This window comes from Felis catus, chromosome A2, assembly GCF_018350175.1.
Source record: "Felis catus isolate Fca126 chromosome A2, F.catus_Fca126_mat1.0, whole genome shotgun sequence".
Classification (NCBI taxonomy): domain Eukaryota; kingdom Metazoa; phylum Chordata; class Mammalia; order Carnivora; family Felidae; genus Felis; species Felis catus.
In genome coordinates, this window is record NC_058369.1 from 117,183,525 (window position 1) to 117,200,649 (window position 17,125).

The 17,125-nt window shown below is 40.6% G+C and overlaps 1 protein-coding gene and 1 long non-coding RNA gene across 7 annotated transcripts in view; one reads left to right on the top strand and one right to left on the bottom strand.

Annotated features, from left to right (window-relative positions):
* Positions 1-9,720, bottom strand: part of CA2H7orf31 (chromosome A2 C7orf31 homolog) — a 43,509-nt gene extending 33,789 nt beyond the window's left edge. For both annotated transcript variants that reach the window (XM_045052517.1, XM_003982869.5), the window contains exons 1-2: positions 9,575-9,720; positions 8,760-8,912 (exon numbers count right to left, since the gene is read on the bottom strand). In XM_045052517.1, the coding sequence (XP_044908452.1) occupies positions 8,760-8,893 (134 nt within the window). In that variant the 5' untranslated portion in view covers positions 8,894-8,912; positions 9,575-9,720. The remainder of the gene's footprint in view (positions 1-8,759; positions 8,913-9,574) is intronic.
* Positions 9,721-9,779: 59 nt separating this feature from the next.
* Positions 9,780-15,419, top strand: LOC123383908. 5 transcript variants are annotated; one of them, XR_006594283.1, is made up of 4 exons: positions 9,780-9,896; positions 10,009-10,238; positions 13,389-13,808; positions 15,270-15,419. It is a non-coding gene; the product is annotated as an uncharacterized LOC123383908 (long non-coding RNA). The 5 variants fall into 5 exon arrangements; XR_006594282.1 differs by having other exon boundaries at positions 9,810-10,238; XR_006594285.1 differs by having other exon boundaries at positions 9,810-10,090.
* The last annotated feature ends 1,706 nt before the right edge of the window (positions 15,420-17,125 follow it).

Here is a 17,125-nt window from a genome sequence, read left to right on the forward strand (position 1 = left end):
TGTTATGCATGCTAAAGTTTTCTCGTCCCTTATAACTGTGCCATTCAGTGGGCTGGAGATGTGGAAATTTCATAAATTGGCTGGTAGGGTTTTCTGCTGGTAATTCACATGGCTCTTCCTGCTCGTTCTTAACAAGGAAGTGGAGGGCAAGGACTCTAACCAGTTCACTCTTGTAACCATGCTTTATAGAACATATCCAGTGGATGTCTTTTGAACGAGTGCATGCATGAGTGAAGCCAGAGAGATGGATTTGTTTCCTGGACTGTAGCCATTGACACAAGAATGGAAGCTTCTGCCTAGAAGAAGACCTCACAAAACACTTAAGAATACGTGACAAAAAATCTGCTTCCTAATTAGTAAGGATTTAATGACTTAAGTCTCCAGTTATGGCTGTCTAGATTATTTGGAATATCTTTCCCACTGAAAACAACCAAAAGGGCTGAGAAGGGAGCTTCTGGGTTGATGAATACGTGGCAATGTGGGGAGAGTAGTGCACTCAGAGAACGTGGAAGTTCTGGGTACCTTTCCACATAGCTTGTCCTATGCATGTATTTCACCTAGCTGTTTCAAAGCTTTATCCTTTTATAATAAGCTGGTAATCTGTTGCCAAGAGATGAACAGTATAATGTTGTAGAGAACAAAGAACACTGATTCATCACAGTTTCCATAGCACAGCAAAAAGGACAAGTCACTGTAGACAAGGACTGCCATACTCACCACAAAATCCCCAAGATAAAGCATAGTGTCTTACAAATATATAATGCAAATATATGATGGGCTACAGATATTTATTGTCTAGGTGGTTTTCCTGGAGAGCAGACAATGACATGAAGATCTTAAAAAGGGAATCAATTACACTTTTGGGTTAAATTTTCTTAGAGAAGTTAAAATCTATTTCTGTCTGACCTTATTGATTTACCTGGAGGAGACAGACTAAAACAAAACAAAATGCTGAAAAGAAAAGAAGAAAAATACTTTTTTTGAAAGTGACTAGTTGTTAACAAGATAGGAAATACCAGAGATCCATAAGAGGGAAAATAGGAAATCAACAAAACTAAAAGGCAGCCTGCAGAGCGAGAGAAGATATTTGCAAATGACATAGCTAATAAAGGGTTAGTATACAAAATCTATAAAGAATTTATGAAATGCAACACCAAAAACGTATAATTCAGTTAAGAAATCGGCAGAAGACATGAGTAGACACTTTTCCAAAGAAGACATCCAGATGGCTAACAGACACATGAAAAGATGCTCAACATTACTCATCATCAAGGAAATACAAATCAAAACCACAGTGAGATACCACCTCACACCTGTCAGAATAGCTAAAATTAACAACTCAGGAAACAACAAATGTTGGCGAGGATGTGGAAAAAGGGGAACCCTTTTGCACTGTTGGTGGGAATACAAACTGGTGCAGCCATTCTGGAGAACAATATGGAGGCCCCTGCCCCTCAAAAATAGAACTACCCTATGATCCAGCAATTGTACTACTATGTATTTACCCAGAGGATACAAAAATACAGATTTGAAGGGGTACATGTACCCTGATGTTTATAGTAGCAGTATCAACAATAGCAAAACTATGGAGAGAGCCCAAATGTCCATTGACTGATGAATGGATAAAGAACATGTGGTGTGTATGTGTGTGTGTGTGTGTGTGTGTGTGTATACACACACATATATAGACACACATATATATACATATATAAATATACATACATATATATACATACACACATGATGGAATATTACCCAGCCATCAAAAAGAATGAAATCTTACCATTTGCAATGATATGGATGGAGCTAGATATATTATGCTAAGTGAAATAAGTCAGTCAGAGACAAATACTATATGATTTCACTCATGTAGAATTTAAGAAACATGAACATATGGGAGGGGGAAAAGAGACAGGGAAACAAACCCTGAGAGACTCTTAAAGATAGCGAACAAACTGAGGGTTGATGGCGGGAGGTGGGTGAGGGATGGGCTAGACAGGTGAGGTGATGGGTACTAAGGAGGGCACTTGTGATGAGCACTGGATGTTGTGTGTAAGTGGTGAATCACTGAATTCTACTCCTGAAACCAATACTCACTATATGTTAACTATCTGGAATTTAAATAAAAAATTAGAAAAAAAAGAAATAGGGCTACAGAGAGGTAAAAAAGCACAGGAGCCACTTTTGCCCTTAAGGCAGTGCCAATTGTTTCCAATTTCATTTTTGTTTTAAGGATGCTGTGGGGTGAGCAGTACAGAAATCAGTCAGGTGAGAAATCTAAAGGAGAGCATCTCTACAATAAGCTCCAAAAGATTACTATCTCATATTAGAGCTAAATTAGAAGTAAACCACCCCTCTTATTATCTTCTGTCCAAATTTTCATCTGCCCACCACCTGACCTTGGATTTCAGTGGTCCAGGATAGGTAGCATACCCCCAGGTACCTTGCAGGACCAACAAGATTCCTTTTTGGAGGAAAGACTGTTGGGGGAATGAGTTCTAAAGAATGAGTCAGACATTTAGGTGGGGGAATAACATGTCAAAAGGCTAAGAGGTTAAAAAGATTATGGAATTGAAGATTTCTGACAGCCTTGGCTCTAGAACCCTTCTTAGGAAAGGATCTGTTTTGTTTGATAAAATATTTTGTTAGGCCACTTGATATAGAGGTAGAGACTCTATGAGTATGGGTGTCAGTATGATACCAAGCCACGTAAGACTGACTAAGCTGCTCTGCCGTGGGAGGGATTTGGTGTTTTGCTCTTGTGAGAGGAAGATGAGAGGTAAGTGGAGTACAGGGAGATGAAGGGAGAAGCCATCAAGATATTAGGAGACTGGACACTGCACTTGGGTGAAAAGTCAGTGAGGAACCCTAGTGACAACTGAGTTCAGGGACTTTTAAGAATACAGAGGTTACAGCTAATAAGGGACTTTAAGTTATGTGTTGTATGGTGTGATGTGATTCTTCCTCTTGACCTATAACTGATCAGGGAAGTTTACCAGGCTCACAAATGCTCTGTGTGGATGAGGTCTTTGGAGGAAATTGAAGAATGTGTTTCACGTCTGGGTCAAAGTGTTGTTGAACAGAAGCAGCATTAAGTGGAACCAAAGGAAAAAACAAAGTCAGAAAGTCAGTAATGATCACCTCCACCCCACCCTGAGAATTTGTAAAGTTTTGAGGAAGGCTTTGGACTTTCAGAAGGTATAAAGATTTGAGTGGAACTTATCCAGATCTTAAGGGCTGAGCAAATGGGAGTGGGATTTTGGGCCACATCAGTAGAGATAATACAGAATTCAGGAATTTGAAGCACAGTAGAGAAGAGCTATGGTAAGAGATAAAGCAAGAGAGGAAAACAAGAACCAGAGCCTCTGGGCCTTGTAAGCCCTTTGGACTGTATTGTCTGAGCAGCGGGATCCAATTAGAAACACGGGAGAGGAGCTCAGAGAGAGGGGTATGGACTGTGGAACTTCTTTGTACCTGTATAGCACTTGGCTTAATGTAATCCCCTGTAAATATCTGCTGAATGGAATGAAGAACTAACACTGTCTTTTATAAATGGAATGCTTTATCTCATAAAGTCACTAGATAGGTGTTGGCAAACCATGGCTTATAGGCCAAATCCAACCTGCTGCCTATTTTTGTCAGTAGAATTCTGTTGGAATGCAGCCACAACCATTCATTATATATTGTCTATTGTCTATGGCTGTTTTTTTGGCCATAGCAGAGTTGAGTAGTTCGACAGAGACTTTAAAGCCTAAAGTACAGTTGACCCTTGAATAACATGGGAATTAGGGGTGCTGACCCCTCATGCAGTTGAAAATCAGCGTATGACTTTTGACTCCCCCCAAACCTAACTATTAAGTCTACTGTTGACCAAAAAACCTTACAGATAACATAAACAGTTGATTACACTATTTTGTAATAGTGTACACACATGTGGACACATATATTTTGTATGTTATATGTATTATGTATTGTATTCTTACAATAAAGTGAACTAGAGAAAGTGTTAAAATCATAAGGAAAAGAAAATACATTTATATTACCATACCGTATTTGTTGGAAAAAAATCTGCATATAAGTGAATCCATGCGGTTCAAATCTGTGCTGTTCAATGGCCACCTGTATTTCCTGTCTGGCCCTTTACAGAATAAGTTTGCCCATCTCTGCACTTGCTCGTCAAGGAGAATCTAGGTGACCATTGATTTAGGGTGCTGTTGAAGGGATGGTGGTATTCAGCTCTCAGACCTCTGAGGCTTTCACCAGCTTTATGGCTATGATCAGTAGACACGGTTTGGAGGACATGACAAGTGAAAAATATTTAAATACATTTGATTAATGACAACCTAAGCTTTAATATCTAAGTTTTAAAAGTTATATTTAAATTAGATGAGTCAATTTCTCAATATCTGACCTCCATATATTACATTGTCCTAGGAAGATGAGCCAGTAGAAAATGTTAATCAATCATTTGGGTTGGTATCCATCTAAAGCCAGTAAGTTGTAGGAATCCATTTAAAATAGAAGGCAAATGCAAAAATAAGTCCTGTTTCTCCTTTATTTTAGGGTCTCTCATTTCCCCCCTTAGCTTTAATATTGACAGCATTGTATAGAAGGAACTAGGAACATAAATATTGAAGTTTTAGGATTAAGTAATGTGAAAGCTTAAATAATACATGTCTCCATAACAAAGAAAATAATAATAAATGATTAGTACTGCAATCTGTGACCACATAAAATTAAATGTTTACTTGTTTTTGAGAAAGATGTGTTTCCTAAGGATGAACCAGCATCTTGCTTTGGAGTCACTGTGGAGTTTTGAGTATTACATTCTACTTGGGGGAGCTGAATTTAGCCAATAATTATTGGAAGGGATGATTAAAGGAAGCTCAGAACAAACATTTTCTCATTTTTAGTTGGCAGAGAACTAGTAGTAACAATAACAAAAAAGTTAAAGAATCTAAAAGCAGTGGAATGAATTCAGAAACAAAATGAGAACCAATGATGAAATCTTAAGCAATTCTCAAGGCACTTCTCTAATTGATGTTTGTTTGCTTAATGAGCTAGAGAACTTGCTAGAGATAAGGAGATGCCAACTGAATGGAAAAAGGAGATAGACCTCTGTCATGATTCTAAATAGCAGTATCAGCCCTTCTTAAATTTTCAGTGGAAGAAATACAAAAGAATACCATCTGTTTATTAATATTTTTAAAGGAGATCAAGTCAGAGTATATATAATAGTGACTACTATGCTTGTTCTAAAATACACCAGTGAAGAAAGTAACCAAAGTATGAAGAGTAACTCGCTTTTGGTCAATGGGGAAGTTACAACCATAGTCCACTGGTTTTCTTACTGTTTTCAGTGCTTTCTGCTAGCCCACCGGTTCTCCAAGTAAGCTGAAAAACTTCTAAAAATGCAGATTTCCTAGACTCACATCAGAGCCCAGGACTCTCTATTTTTACAAAGCTGCTCAGGTAGTTCTGATGTGTTCTGTCTGCATACCAGTGCTGGATAACACTGGAGCTAGGCTGCCTATTCTGAAAAGAAAAAGTACACTGATGTGAGGAAGTCATTTTGTGTTGCTGTTAAAATTGCAGAGTTCAGAATACACTATGATATTTTAAAAAGGCATCCCTTTAAGTACATCCAAGTTTAGAAAACTAAACTGCTGAGAGCTAACATATGCTAGGACTCATGTTCATCCTTATCATTATGAAGGGTAAACCCTAAAGGCCAGGAGCTTTTTGTTGTGTTTTGCTTTGAGATACCTTGAGGTTTGAGTTGGGAGCCATAGACCCTGAACTTCCTCTGAAGAAGTAAGCCTCAGCATTGACAGAATAGAGGTTCCAATGTTACCATGATGACACTTTTCAGAGCAGTTCAGAAGAAAAAATGGAACTTCTGTATGCTGCCCAGCTGCTTTTTAAGAGGGGGTTAAAAAAGGGGGTTCTGAGAATGCATGATCATCCTGGCTTTCCCATTTGGGGACTATGATAGGAAAGAATTCATATGGAATAAAAGGGAAAGCAAATTTTAGTTATTAGGAGTCAGGAACATGGTTGTACCTACCTACTGCTTCAAGGAGTACCTTATTGTAGTTTGCAGGTAACTGAACATATATTGTATTTAATTTTATAGGCAGTTAATAAAAAGCAATATTTTCTCAGAGATGCTTCTCTCCTTTTTTTTTTTTTTAAGTTTATTTATTTTGAGAGAGAGAGAAAGAGAGAGAGAGCAGGGGAGGGGCAGAGAAAGAGAGAAAGAGAATGCCAAGCAGACTCTTCACTGTCATCGCAACTCAGAACTCAGACTCACTGACATTAGGACCTGAGCAAAAACTAAGAGTCGGATGCTTAACTAGCTGAGCCATCCAGGCACCCCTCAAAGATGCTTCTCTTAAATTTCATGCTACTTAAAAGGTTTTGGGGGGCGCCTGGGTGGCGCAGTCGGTTAAGCGTCCGACTTCAGCCAGGTCACGATCTCGCGGTCTGTGAGTTCGAGCCCCGCGTCGGGCTCTGGGCTGATGGCTCAGAGCCTGGAGCCTGTTTCCGATTCTGTGTCTCCCTCTCTCTCTGCCCCTCCCCCGTTCATGCTCTGTCTCTCTCTGTCCCAAAAATAAATAAACGTTGAAAAAAAAATTAAAAAAAAAAAAAAAAAAAAAGAAAAAGGTTTTGGGGCCAATTACTAACCAACCATAGGACCATTTAGGTAGAAGAGATAAAAATTTCAGTGAAAAGCCTTATATACATGCTGTTAGTGAATTCAGTCAGATATGACAGCCTTAAATTCCTACTCAGATTCCTTTTGACCAAACATAAAATTTTATGTTGCTGTTTGTGAGCCAGGGACAGTTGTCTATCCCCAGATCATGAACAATCTGCTAAGAGTTTCCTCTGACTCAAGGGAAGCCCGTACGATTCTGATGACTGTTGGAGCTGAGTAGGAATTTAGGACCGACAGCCATTTTGGGGAATCAGGGAACAGAAGAGCATGTGTAGCAAGGACTGACTTAGTAGAAGTGAGCTGAGTCCTCTTTCCCACAAATACGAAAATATTCCTTTTCATTTAATGAAAATGTCAGTTTACAAAATATGTTGAATATGATCTTTAAGTTAAAAAAATGGAGAAGACACATATCATGGTGTTAACGGTGGTTATTCTGGATAAAGGAAGTACAGAGGTTTTCTTCCTTTTGTTTTAATTTCATAGCTTTTCCTTTTGTTAGAAAAATGGAAAACTTGTTTTCTTTGTGGATTTCCAGGATTTCTAAATTATTTATGAGGAATGTGTTAGTTTTATAATTAGGAAAAGAAAAGCTTCTTTTTTCATATAAAGAGCATGTTTACACACTGGACTAGATCCATGGAAGTCTGATCAAGATGGTGAAAGCCCAGATTCAAGAAGGAAGAGTTAAGTTTGCAGAGCAGCAGTATTTAGCCTGGCAAAGAGAACTCTTACAGAGCCAAGAAGATCTTCGAACTCTTGAAGGGCTGCTGTCATGGAGATGATAGGTAGATTATTCTTATTTTGCATGGAGAGAAGAACCAGGGCCAGCAGGTAGAAATTATGAGGAGGAAAAATGTCCTCAGTAGAAAGAAATTATCTGATAACCAGTAGCATTCAAAATTGGGATGGACTGCCTGTGTGGTAGTGATGTCCCATTTTGGAAGTGTAAACTGAGGCTGGGTGGCTTTCTGAATGATTTCTTAAAGAAGGAATTCTTATTTTTCAACGTTTTTTATTTATTTTTGGGACAGAGAGAGACAGAGCATGAACGGGGGAGGGGCAGAGAGAGAGGGAGACACAGAATCGGAAACAGGCTCCAGGCTCCGAGCCATCAGCCCAGAGCCTGACGCGGGGCTCGAACTCACGGACCAAGAGATCGTGACCTGGCTGAAGTCGGACGCTCAACCGACTGCGCCACCCAGGCGCCCCAAGAAAGAATTCTTAAACGAGAGATTTGATCAAGTGAAATTATAAATAAAACCAAACCAAACTGAACAAAATAACCATACAGGCGCTTTTTTTTTTTTTTTTTTTTTAACCATCGAAGTGTTTTGAGATTTTTTCTTTTTCCTCAAAATGATTCAAATAAATACAATACAGAGAGCTGGCACTGAGATCTTAGAAAATTACTTGTTTGCACCTGTTGCTTCATATGTAAAATGGTGAAAATAATAGTACTTATCTCCTAGGGTTGTTGTGAGGATTAAAAGAATCGCTATATACAAAGCATTTGGTACAGTGTCCATAAACAGCAATCAATCAACATACGTTAGATGCATTTTAAATAATAATTTGTAATTAGTGTGTTACAGGAAATTTGGTGAAGCAAAGATTTAAATGGCAACCTTGAACGACGGATTCTGGGAGTGTTTTTGAACAGATGGTGTCAGGGATGCTAGGGAACCACTTATACTACTCCTGATAAAATAAAAAGTTTGATCAAAACAGATTAATTTTCAAATGAAGGAAGTGATCATTCTGGAATTTTAGAATGTTGTGAATGAAATTGATGTCTGCCTTGTAAAGATGCACACCAACTTACTTTTGATCAAGTTTCTAACAGATGTGGACACTACAGTTTAGTTAATTGTCATGTTATGCCATCCCTAAGGTGTGATAAACAGAAGAGCCCTCTGAGTGGTTTTTTTTTCTCACATATAAAAATAAACTAATATATTAAAGCCCTTTTTATTATTTACGTTTTGTAACGTTTTGTAATTACGTTTTGTACGTTTTGTAATTATTTACGTTTTACCTGTCCTCGGAGGCAGTTGGGCGAGTAGCTGTTTGTAATGGAGTGTGCAATTCATTAGAGTAAAAGGTGTTTGACAATAGGTCAGCTCCTTCAAGCTCTCTGCAACAGTAGGGCCTGCCATGAATTACCTCCATGTTTCTTGAAAGGCACAGACTGGAAAGAAAAGAAGGGCACAGTTGGTTCCAATAGTCAACTGACTTGGTCACTATCACACTGACCCTCCCTCAGGACAGGCAGGAAACATACTTTATACTGCTAAATTGTTCAACTCAACATTGCATAGAAATCAGGGGTTTCCTTTCTCACCAAGAAACCATCTGTGGACCCTCATATATCACATCAGTAATAAATAGTAACTTAAATTCTATGGAAGTGAATTTCAAGGGAAATTGAAAGTGGAAGTGGAAGACGTTCTTAAGGACAATCTAAACACTACTGAACGACAGGTCCATATCCATACAAGGCCACTCCTCCGTGGACATCGACTGAGATTAAATTTTTGCCTCAAAGTTTACCATAACTATTCAAGAAAACTCTGCTGACCCCCCACCCCATCCCCATAATATTTCTTAAAAGTAGGCAGAATCACACAGCAGAATCAGCAGCTGTGCTTCTAAGGGTTTCAGGGATCCGGAATGAGAGAAGTGCTTTGCAGAGAGGTGCAGAAGCAGTGGTGCAGCAGGACCCCAAAGGGTTAGAATCCCGCTCCCTCCCTCGGACTTGGACGGGGAAGCCAAGGAGGCGCCCCGGCTTGGCACCGCGGGCCTCCCAGGCCATTAGCGTCCTGCCTAGCGGTGACTCGGGTTCGGACGCACCTGGGACATCAGCCTGGGGGCGGCCCTGGATCACGTCTCCCTTTGCCCTCCCCAGAGCTGGTGGGCCTCTGCGGGGCGTGGAATCCCGCCGTTGTTACGGGCAGGTGCGGGTGGGGAGAGAGAGGGACCGCGGGCAGGCCAGGGGTGGGGTTGAGGGTGCCTATGACGGCAACCGTGACCGTGGCACTAGGTAATGCATTCTTGCGGAGGGGCAGGCGGCTATTAGAATTTTCGCAGGAAGCCAGCCTAGGAGCTTTGCGACTGGTAGTAATCCGAAACGGGACTGGAAGTGTAGAGAGAGGACAAGACGCCCAGTCTAGAGGTGAAAGGGGCTCTTCCGGGGCTCCAGGCCCTCAGCCCCGCCCCCACATCTCGCCCCGCCCCCAGGCGTCCTCTGTTGGAAGATCGAGTTCTACCTGGTCTGCTTGTTCTAGGGTTTTTCTCCGGCCCTAGCATTCCCAGTGTGGACTGGGCGGAGGACGGGCTCAGCGCCAGGATGGAGGGCCGGACACCCTGGTGAGGCGAGAGCATCCTGCCCATCTTCCCCCTCCGCCTCCTATTGCTGGAATGGGGGGCTGCGGCCGCTTTGAAGGTGGCTTCGCTGGACTCTGCATGTGTGCTCCGGAGTTGTGCCCTGTGGGACACTTGGCTCTTCCTTCCTCGGGTGGGTGCGGACATGGCAAACGGGCAGGTCCGGCTGCGGCTTACTACCCAGTTCCCAAGGACCTAGCCCCACCTTGATGACCTCAGTTACGCGCAACCCCTGCCCTCCCACCTCCATCCCCTTTCCCCCAGAAGCTAATGTGAACACGGTTCCGCACCTACAGAGCCCTGAGTTTCTGTGATGACTGAGACACCCCCCCACCCCCGAAGGACCGGGATGTGGGAAGCTTACATTTTGAGAGAGGCTAGAACTGAGCCTGTAGGAACACAGAAGGATGCGGAGGTAGAGAGATCACCTCTGAGAAGGGAGTTGTTCTCTGACTCTTAAAACAGCTTTTTAATCAGCTGACCAGTGGATATTCATTTTGTGCTGTGCTTTCTAGGTGAGTGTTAGGTGACATGCGAGAAAGAAAGGTGCATTGGAGTCGGTAAGGTCGGGATTTTATATTCTTGGTCAACTTCATAGTCTCTGCACCTCTCCCCCAATTCCACTAAGCTTGCAAGAGTAAATACTGCTGGAGACAGAATTGTGAATTAGGTGAAGTTTGCCCTCATCTTTCCCCTTTATACATTTTATCCCTCCCCCCCGCCCCAAATAACTTCTCATGGAAGTCCATCCTAATCTTTTTTTTGCCTTTTTGCTGCTCTAGGGTTTTCAGGATTTCCTTTTAAATTCCTTCCCATTGAATTCCCTGTCAACTTAGCCTATTTCATATGCCCAGCCTTCCAGTAATTTCTGTATCCCACCTTTCTCTTGTGCTTGACCTTTGTTCCATTTCCTCATGGCTTGATTCTTCCTGGGTGGTAATAATTGAACACAATAGATTTAATCAGGGATATCTGCTGAAGCTGCATCACAAGCCATGGGCTCGTATGTATGCGGATGGTTGTGAGACCAGGGAAGTTAGGGCCACAATGGGACCCAGGATATACGGTGAGAGTCTCCAGGTTCTAGTGGGTTTGAAATTTTATTTTCTGTCAAACGGTGTAAACAGTAGGAAAATAGCATTACTTCTTTTTAACTTTGTTATCTCCAAATAAAATTTATAGGCAAGAAAAAAAATCCATTGTCAGATCTTTGTAAAACAAGTGTTCTCTTTGGAAATGCTTCCCCATCTGAAAGGTTCTTGAGGATGTCAGAACTGGGTCTACTTGACCACACTCCTCAGCCATCAGATCATGTATATGTGACCCCAACCAAAAGTAAGCACCTGCCTTGGGATGCTCAAAATAACTGATTTCTTAGGTGTGTCACCACTTCCTGTGGAGTCAGATCACCTTTCTATCTCTCCTGACATACCGTTCTCTCCGTCACCACTTCATTTACCTTAATGTATTCTTTGAGTCGCTAGTAATCCCGCCAGCAGAGAAGATGAAATTTGGGAATGAAAAAAATGTATGCATAGAATACTGTGTCTGGGTTGACAAAAATTCCAAACCGCTAAAGTTAGACCTTTCGCCTTCAAGGAGATAATATACAGGAAGTATATAATAATGTAAGCTATACTCTATAACCTTTATTTTAAATCTGTTATAAAGACTTTTAATTAAAGTGGTATTTGATAATGAACCAAATAAAGTTTTGAGGGATCTCGTACTTCTTGGCAGATATGGGTATTTAATCCACCCCTCGCAGTTTCACTGAAGTAATTGACGCATAAAATTGTATAAGTTTAAGGGGTACAACACAGTGACTCCATATGTGTATATATTATGAAATGGCTCTCACAGAAATTTTATTTATTAGCATCTGTCACCTCATATTGTTTCAAAAAAGAATTTTTCCCCTTGTGATGAAATCTTTTAGGATTTGTTCTCTTAACAACTTCAAATATACCAAACAGCATTGTTCACTATAGTCATCCTGTTGTGCATTATATCCCAGTACTTACTTATCTCATAAACTGGAAGTTTGTACTTTTTGACCACCTTCGCTTGATTCCCTTACCTCTCACCCCCTGCCTCTGGCAACCACAAATCTGATCTCTTTTTCTATGAGTTTGTTTTTTTAGATTCCACATATAAGTGAGATCATACTGTATTTATCTTTCTCTGTCTTACTTAGCATAATGCCCTCGAGATCCATACATGTCAGGAATGCAAGATTTCTTTCTTTTTTATGGCTGAATAGTTTTTCCGTGAGCACACGTGTACCACATTTTCTTTATCCACTCATCTGTAGATGGACACTTAGGTTGTTTCCATGTCTGGCTATTATAAATAATGCTGCAGTGAACATGGGGTGTAGATCTCTCTTTGACATAATGATTTTATGAATATTTAATTTTTTTAATATATTTTTTAAAAGTTTATTTATTTTGGAAGAGACAGCGACAGCACGAGTAGGGGAGGGGCAGAGAGAGAGAGAGAGAGAGAGAGAGAGAGAGAGAGAGAGAGAGAATCACAAGCTGTTGCCACGCTGTCAGCACAGAGCCCTAGGTGGGGCTCAAACCCATGAAGCCACAAGATCATGACCTGAGCTGAAACTAAGAGTCAGGCGCTTAACTGACCGAGCCACCCAGGCATACTTCATGAGTATTTTTTAAATGGAAAAAGTTTGAGTGTTATTCCTTGCCTAGAAGATGGGTTGGGAAGTCTTTTTCAGTGACTTTAAAACATACATTAAAAAACAACTGTAAAACTTAAAACCTCGTTGATTCCAATGTATGTGTCCTACTTACTAGGATGATAATTAAAACTACATATTCTTCTGGCTTTAAAATTAAACTGATTACAAATGAGTTTAATGACACTTTAATATTAAATTGAGGGTTTTTTTGCCTTGATTAGCTAAGGAACTGTGTACTCATTGCAATGACATAGGTGCAGATATTTATAAAATGTCCTTATTTGGTAAATAATCCCCAATTGCCCAGAGTGTGTCAGGGATTGCCCCAGTGCCTGCAATCTCTGGGGATATGGAACAGGAAACAGTTACGATCCAATGAGGTAGGTGCTACCTTGGGAAGCAAACACCCTTGTACTTCTAGCCTCAAGAATTATGGAAATCAGTAATGCTGGATATTTTATTCCTGGCCTCTGGTAGACTAGCCTCTAAAGATGGCACCCATTGCACTTCTAGCCTCAAGAATTATGGAAATAAGGACTATAGTAATATTGGATATTTTCTTCTTGGCCTCTGGTTGACTAGGCTCTAAAGATGGCCCTTAATGAACCACAGCTCCTGCTATTAATGCTTATGTGTAGTTCCCACCTACATCTGTATGAGCTGCTCTGTGACTCGTGTTAACCCCTTGAATGCAGAAGTATGCTCTGCCAATCCTACACCTAGTCTTTAAGAGGACTGGTCGCTTCCACTTTCTCGCTCTTCGGACACTTACTTTTGAGAGACCTGAACCACCATGAAATAAGTCTGACTACCTTACCAGAGGGACCCTGTGGGAAGATTACGTGAAGAGGGAGAGGGACCCTGTTGTCATAATGTCCCCATTATCTGAAGAGATGACTCCAGTCTCACGTGTCACCCGACTGCAACCAGATGAGAAGCCCCAGGTGATACCAGTGGAAGAACTGCCTACATGATCTCAGACAACCTACAGAATCACAAGAGGTAATAAAATAGTTGTTCTTTAAAACTACCAAGTCCTGGTATGGTTTCCTGTGCAATGATAGATAACCACTTATTGTATAATGTTTGTACATACTACATAATTTGTTTTCTTTCTTACCTTTCTAAATATTAGAATGTTTTAATATTTTAATGTTAGTTAGAATGTTGGTGGTTGACTTTACAATGTAGTATTTAGGATGCAGAATATTTTGATGGCATTGTAACTAAACTAGGAGACGAAATAACATCATCCAAAAATAGAAATAGTGACTGTTAGGGTCATCTGAGGAGTGGGGGAGTGAGTGATGGGATATTCATTTGTATGAAGAATAATTTCATCATTTAGCTGGAAGCATGCCATATAATTGTTGCATCGACATTTAAATATGGGTAGAAATGTGTCTGTGGATACCTTAGGGTCAAAGGAGTAGAGCGTAGGCTAGTTGATGCCACAGTAACACATAACCACCAAATCTAAGTGGCCTAACATCTCAGTGGCTTGTTTCTCCTTATATTCCATAAACCAGTACTGCAGGGGACCCTGCACCTTGTCATTCAAGGGCTGCTGTCTCCTAACTCTGCCATTTCAATGTGGGGCCTCAGGGTTTGCAGCAGCAGAAGGGAGTGTAGGTAATTAAGCACCAGCTCTTAGCTGTTTCTACTCACAAGTGATTCACAGCAGTTTATAAACATTCCTATGGCCAAGGAAATTGCAGGGCATGGCCTGCGATATGTCATGTTCCTGTGTGTCTAGGGAATGGGAAATGTTAATGAATTCTAGTAACGTCAGTCACAGTGTTCTTCTAGTACTTTGCCTCCCTCCAAGTTTTACCTTCACCCTATCATTCTCTATACTACCACCTGGGAGATTTTTGTAAAATGCAAATCTGACACGTGTCTTGCTTGAAATCCACCATGGACCCCTGTTATTCATAGCATGAAGGCTGACTTCTGATTTTGAAAAAAATTTTCCTAATCTAGTCTTTCTCAATCCTGTCCCACAGCAGCCCACCCTTCAATTATATTGACCTTACTTGCAGTAAGGAGCAGAAACCATGCTTATTATTTGAGCAGGGTAAACTTAATATAAAGGATTATTAACTAGTAGAGGCTGGTTAACTATGAAAAGAGGGAGATTTAAACTTCTTAGAAGACAGGGTGTCTGTCATAGGTGCACACAGCCTTCGGATGGAGAAGAAACCTGTTAGAGGTGTAGGTTAGCACTGTTCTCTAGAAGTGGTCTCGTCTTAGAGGATATGAGTTGGCCAGGACTGGCCTCTGGAAGTTGCCTGCCATTGCTGGAGGGTATGTGCTGGATATGGCTGCTGGTAGAGAGAGAGAGAGTGATCTAATGGCCAGTTGGAACGCTTCTAGGTGGATGCCAGGCTCTAGTGATGAAAAGTAATAATAAGGGATCAGTAACTGAAACAGAAGTGTCTTACTGTTATCATTGCCTTGCAGGGGGTCATTCCAGTGCTTTCTATTGATGAAACTTAAAATTCTGCCACCTGATGACGGAGAACTTTTTGCAGGATCCAAGTCCAGTATCACAAAGTGCAGGGCAAAGAAGAGTGGATTTGGAATGGAGAGCCAATAAATTGATAAGTTGCACACCCTAGTAATGGTAATTTATTTAACATACACTGTGTACCAGATGCTGTGATAGAAGTGTGTGTGTGTGTGTGTGTGTGTGTGTGTGTGTGTGTGTTTGTAGGTGTACATAATTTTAAAACCCACAGCAGCTCTGTGAAGTAGATATCCTCATTTGACATATACAAAAAATGATCCACTTTTGTCTGGACATTAAAGCTATGCTCTTCTCTGCCATCCTGATATTCTTTTCTTCTCTGTGGAAAGTTAAATGTGCCCTCTTATCTTCCCCCTTAGTACTTGCCTCTGTATTACAGCACTTATGTTGCAGTACCTTTTGGTTTGTGTGTCTACCTCTCTCGGTAATGTAGGAGACCTTGAAAAGCAGGAATCGTATTTTTTGTTTCATTTTGGGTTCCCAGTGCCTACCTTTAGTACTTAGTACTTAAATACTCATGAAAAGAATAATTATTTGGATGTCCCCTCCTTGAAACCAATGTCAGTGAGCTAGATAACTCTGGAAACATATAGGTAGGTGCTAAGTAAATCTCTTGAGTTGGGTTGAGTATTTACTATTGGATAAGCTACTAAGGTCTTGTTGAATATTGGGAATAGGGAAAGCCTTTTTTGTTTTTATTTTATTTTATAATTTGGTTTATTTATTAATACCATAATGTGATAGGAAGCTGTCAATTTAAAATCTCTTTTATATGTTTGTGCATAGGAAAGGTTTGATTCCTAAAAAACATTTAACCCATCATAAAATGGTACAATTTTAGTTCACAGTCATGGATAGGTTCTGCTGTTGGCCATTCCATTAAATCTCCTTTAGGTTCAAATTCTACCTCTGTCAGTTTTTCTTTCTTTTTTTTTTAAGTTTACTTATTTATTTTGAGAGAAACAGAGACAATGTTGAGTGGGGGAGGAGCAGAGAGAGAGGGTGAGAGAGAATCTCAAGCACGCTCTGTGCTGCCAGTGCAGAACCTGATGCAGGGCTTGAACCCACAAAACTGTGAGATCGTGACCTGAGCTGGAACCAAGAGTTGGATGCTTAACTGATTCAGCCACTTAGGTGCTCCTACTTCTGTTAGTCTTTCAAGTAAGAAACTTTGGAATCATCCTGTGGATTATGTTATTGGTATTTAAAGAGTTTTGAGTTTTGTTCTAGCAGGAGTTAAATTACCAGCATATATGAGGCTTGGTTTTATGCTTTTTTAGAGTGCTTTTTTAGGGTGGGTCTATTTCAATCCACACCCCCCCCCCCCGCCCTTTATGAAATGGCCTTAGCTGAATGGCCAGAGTGTTCACCAAAGTCTCCACTCTTGCTTAGCCTGAATTCCGGTGTGTTCCTGGCACTGTTCAGTGTCCAGAATCCTTGTTCAGTTCTTGTGTCCTCAGCAGCTGTTCTCTGCTAGTGCTCCCGGAGTTTTTCTGTGTGTTTGAGATCCCTCATAGATCTGAGTCTAAGATTCATGAGCTTCCAGGATTTGATAACCCCTGATTTTTCCTCTGCTTCCCTAGCTTATTGTCATTATTATTTCTTTTTATTTTTCGATTCTTTTTTGCTCCTTCAGGCCTCTAACATCTGTGTAATCACTTTTCTATATTAAATTCCCTCTGCTGAAATGCCTAGTTTGGTTTCTGTTTTCCTAACTATTCATATTGTGTCACACATAGAAAAGAAAAAACTGTTGAATAAAAAAGTAAGAAACACAGTGAGATCTAAA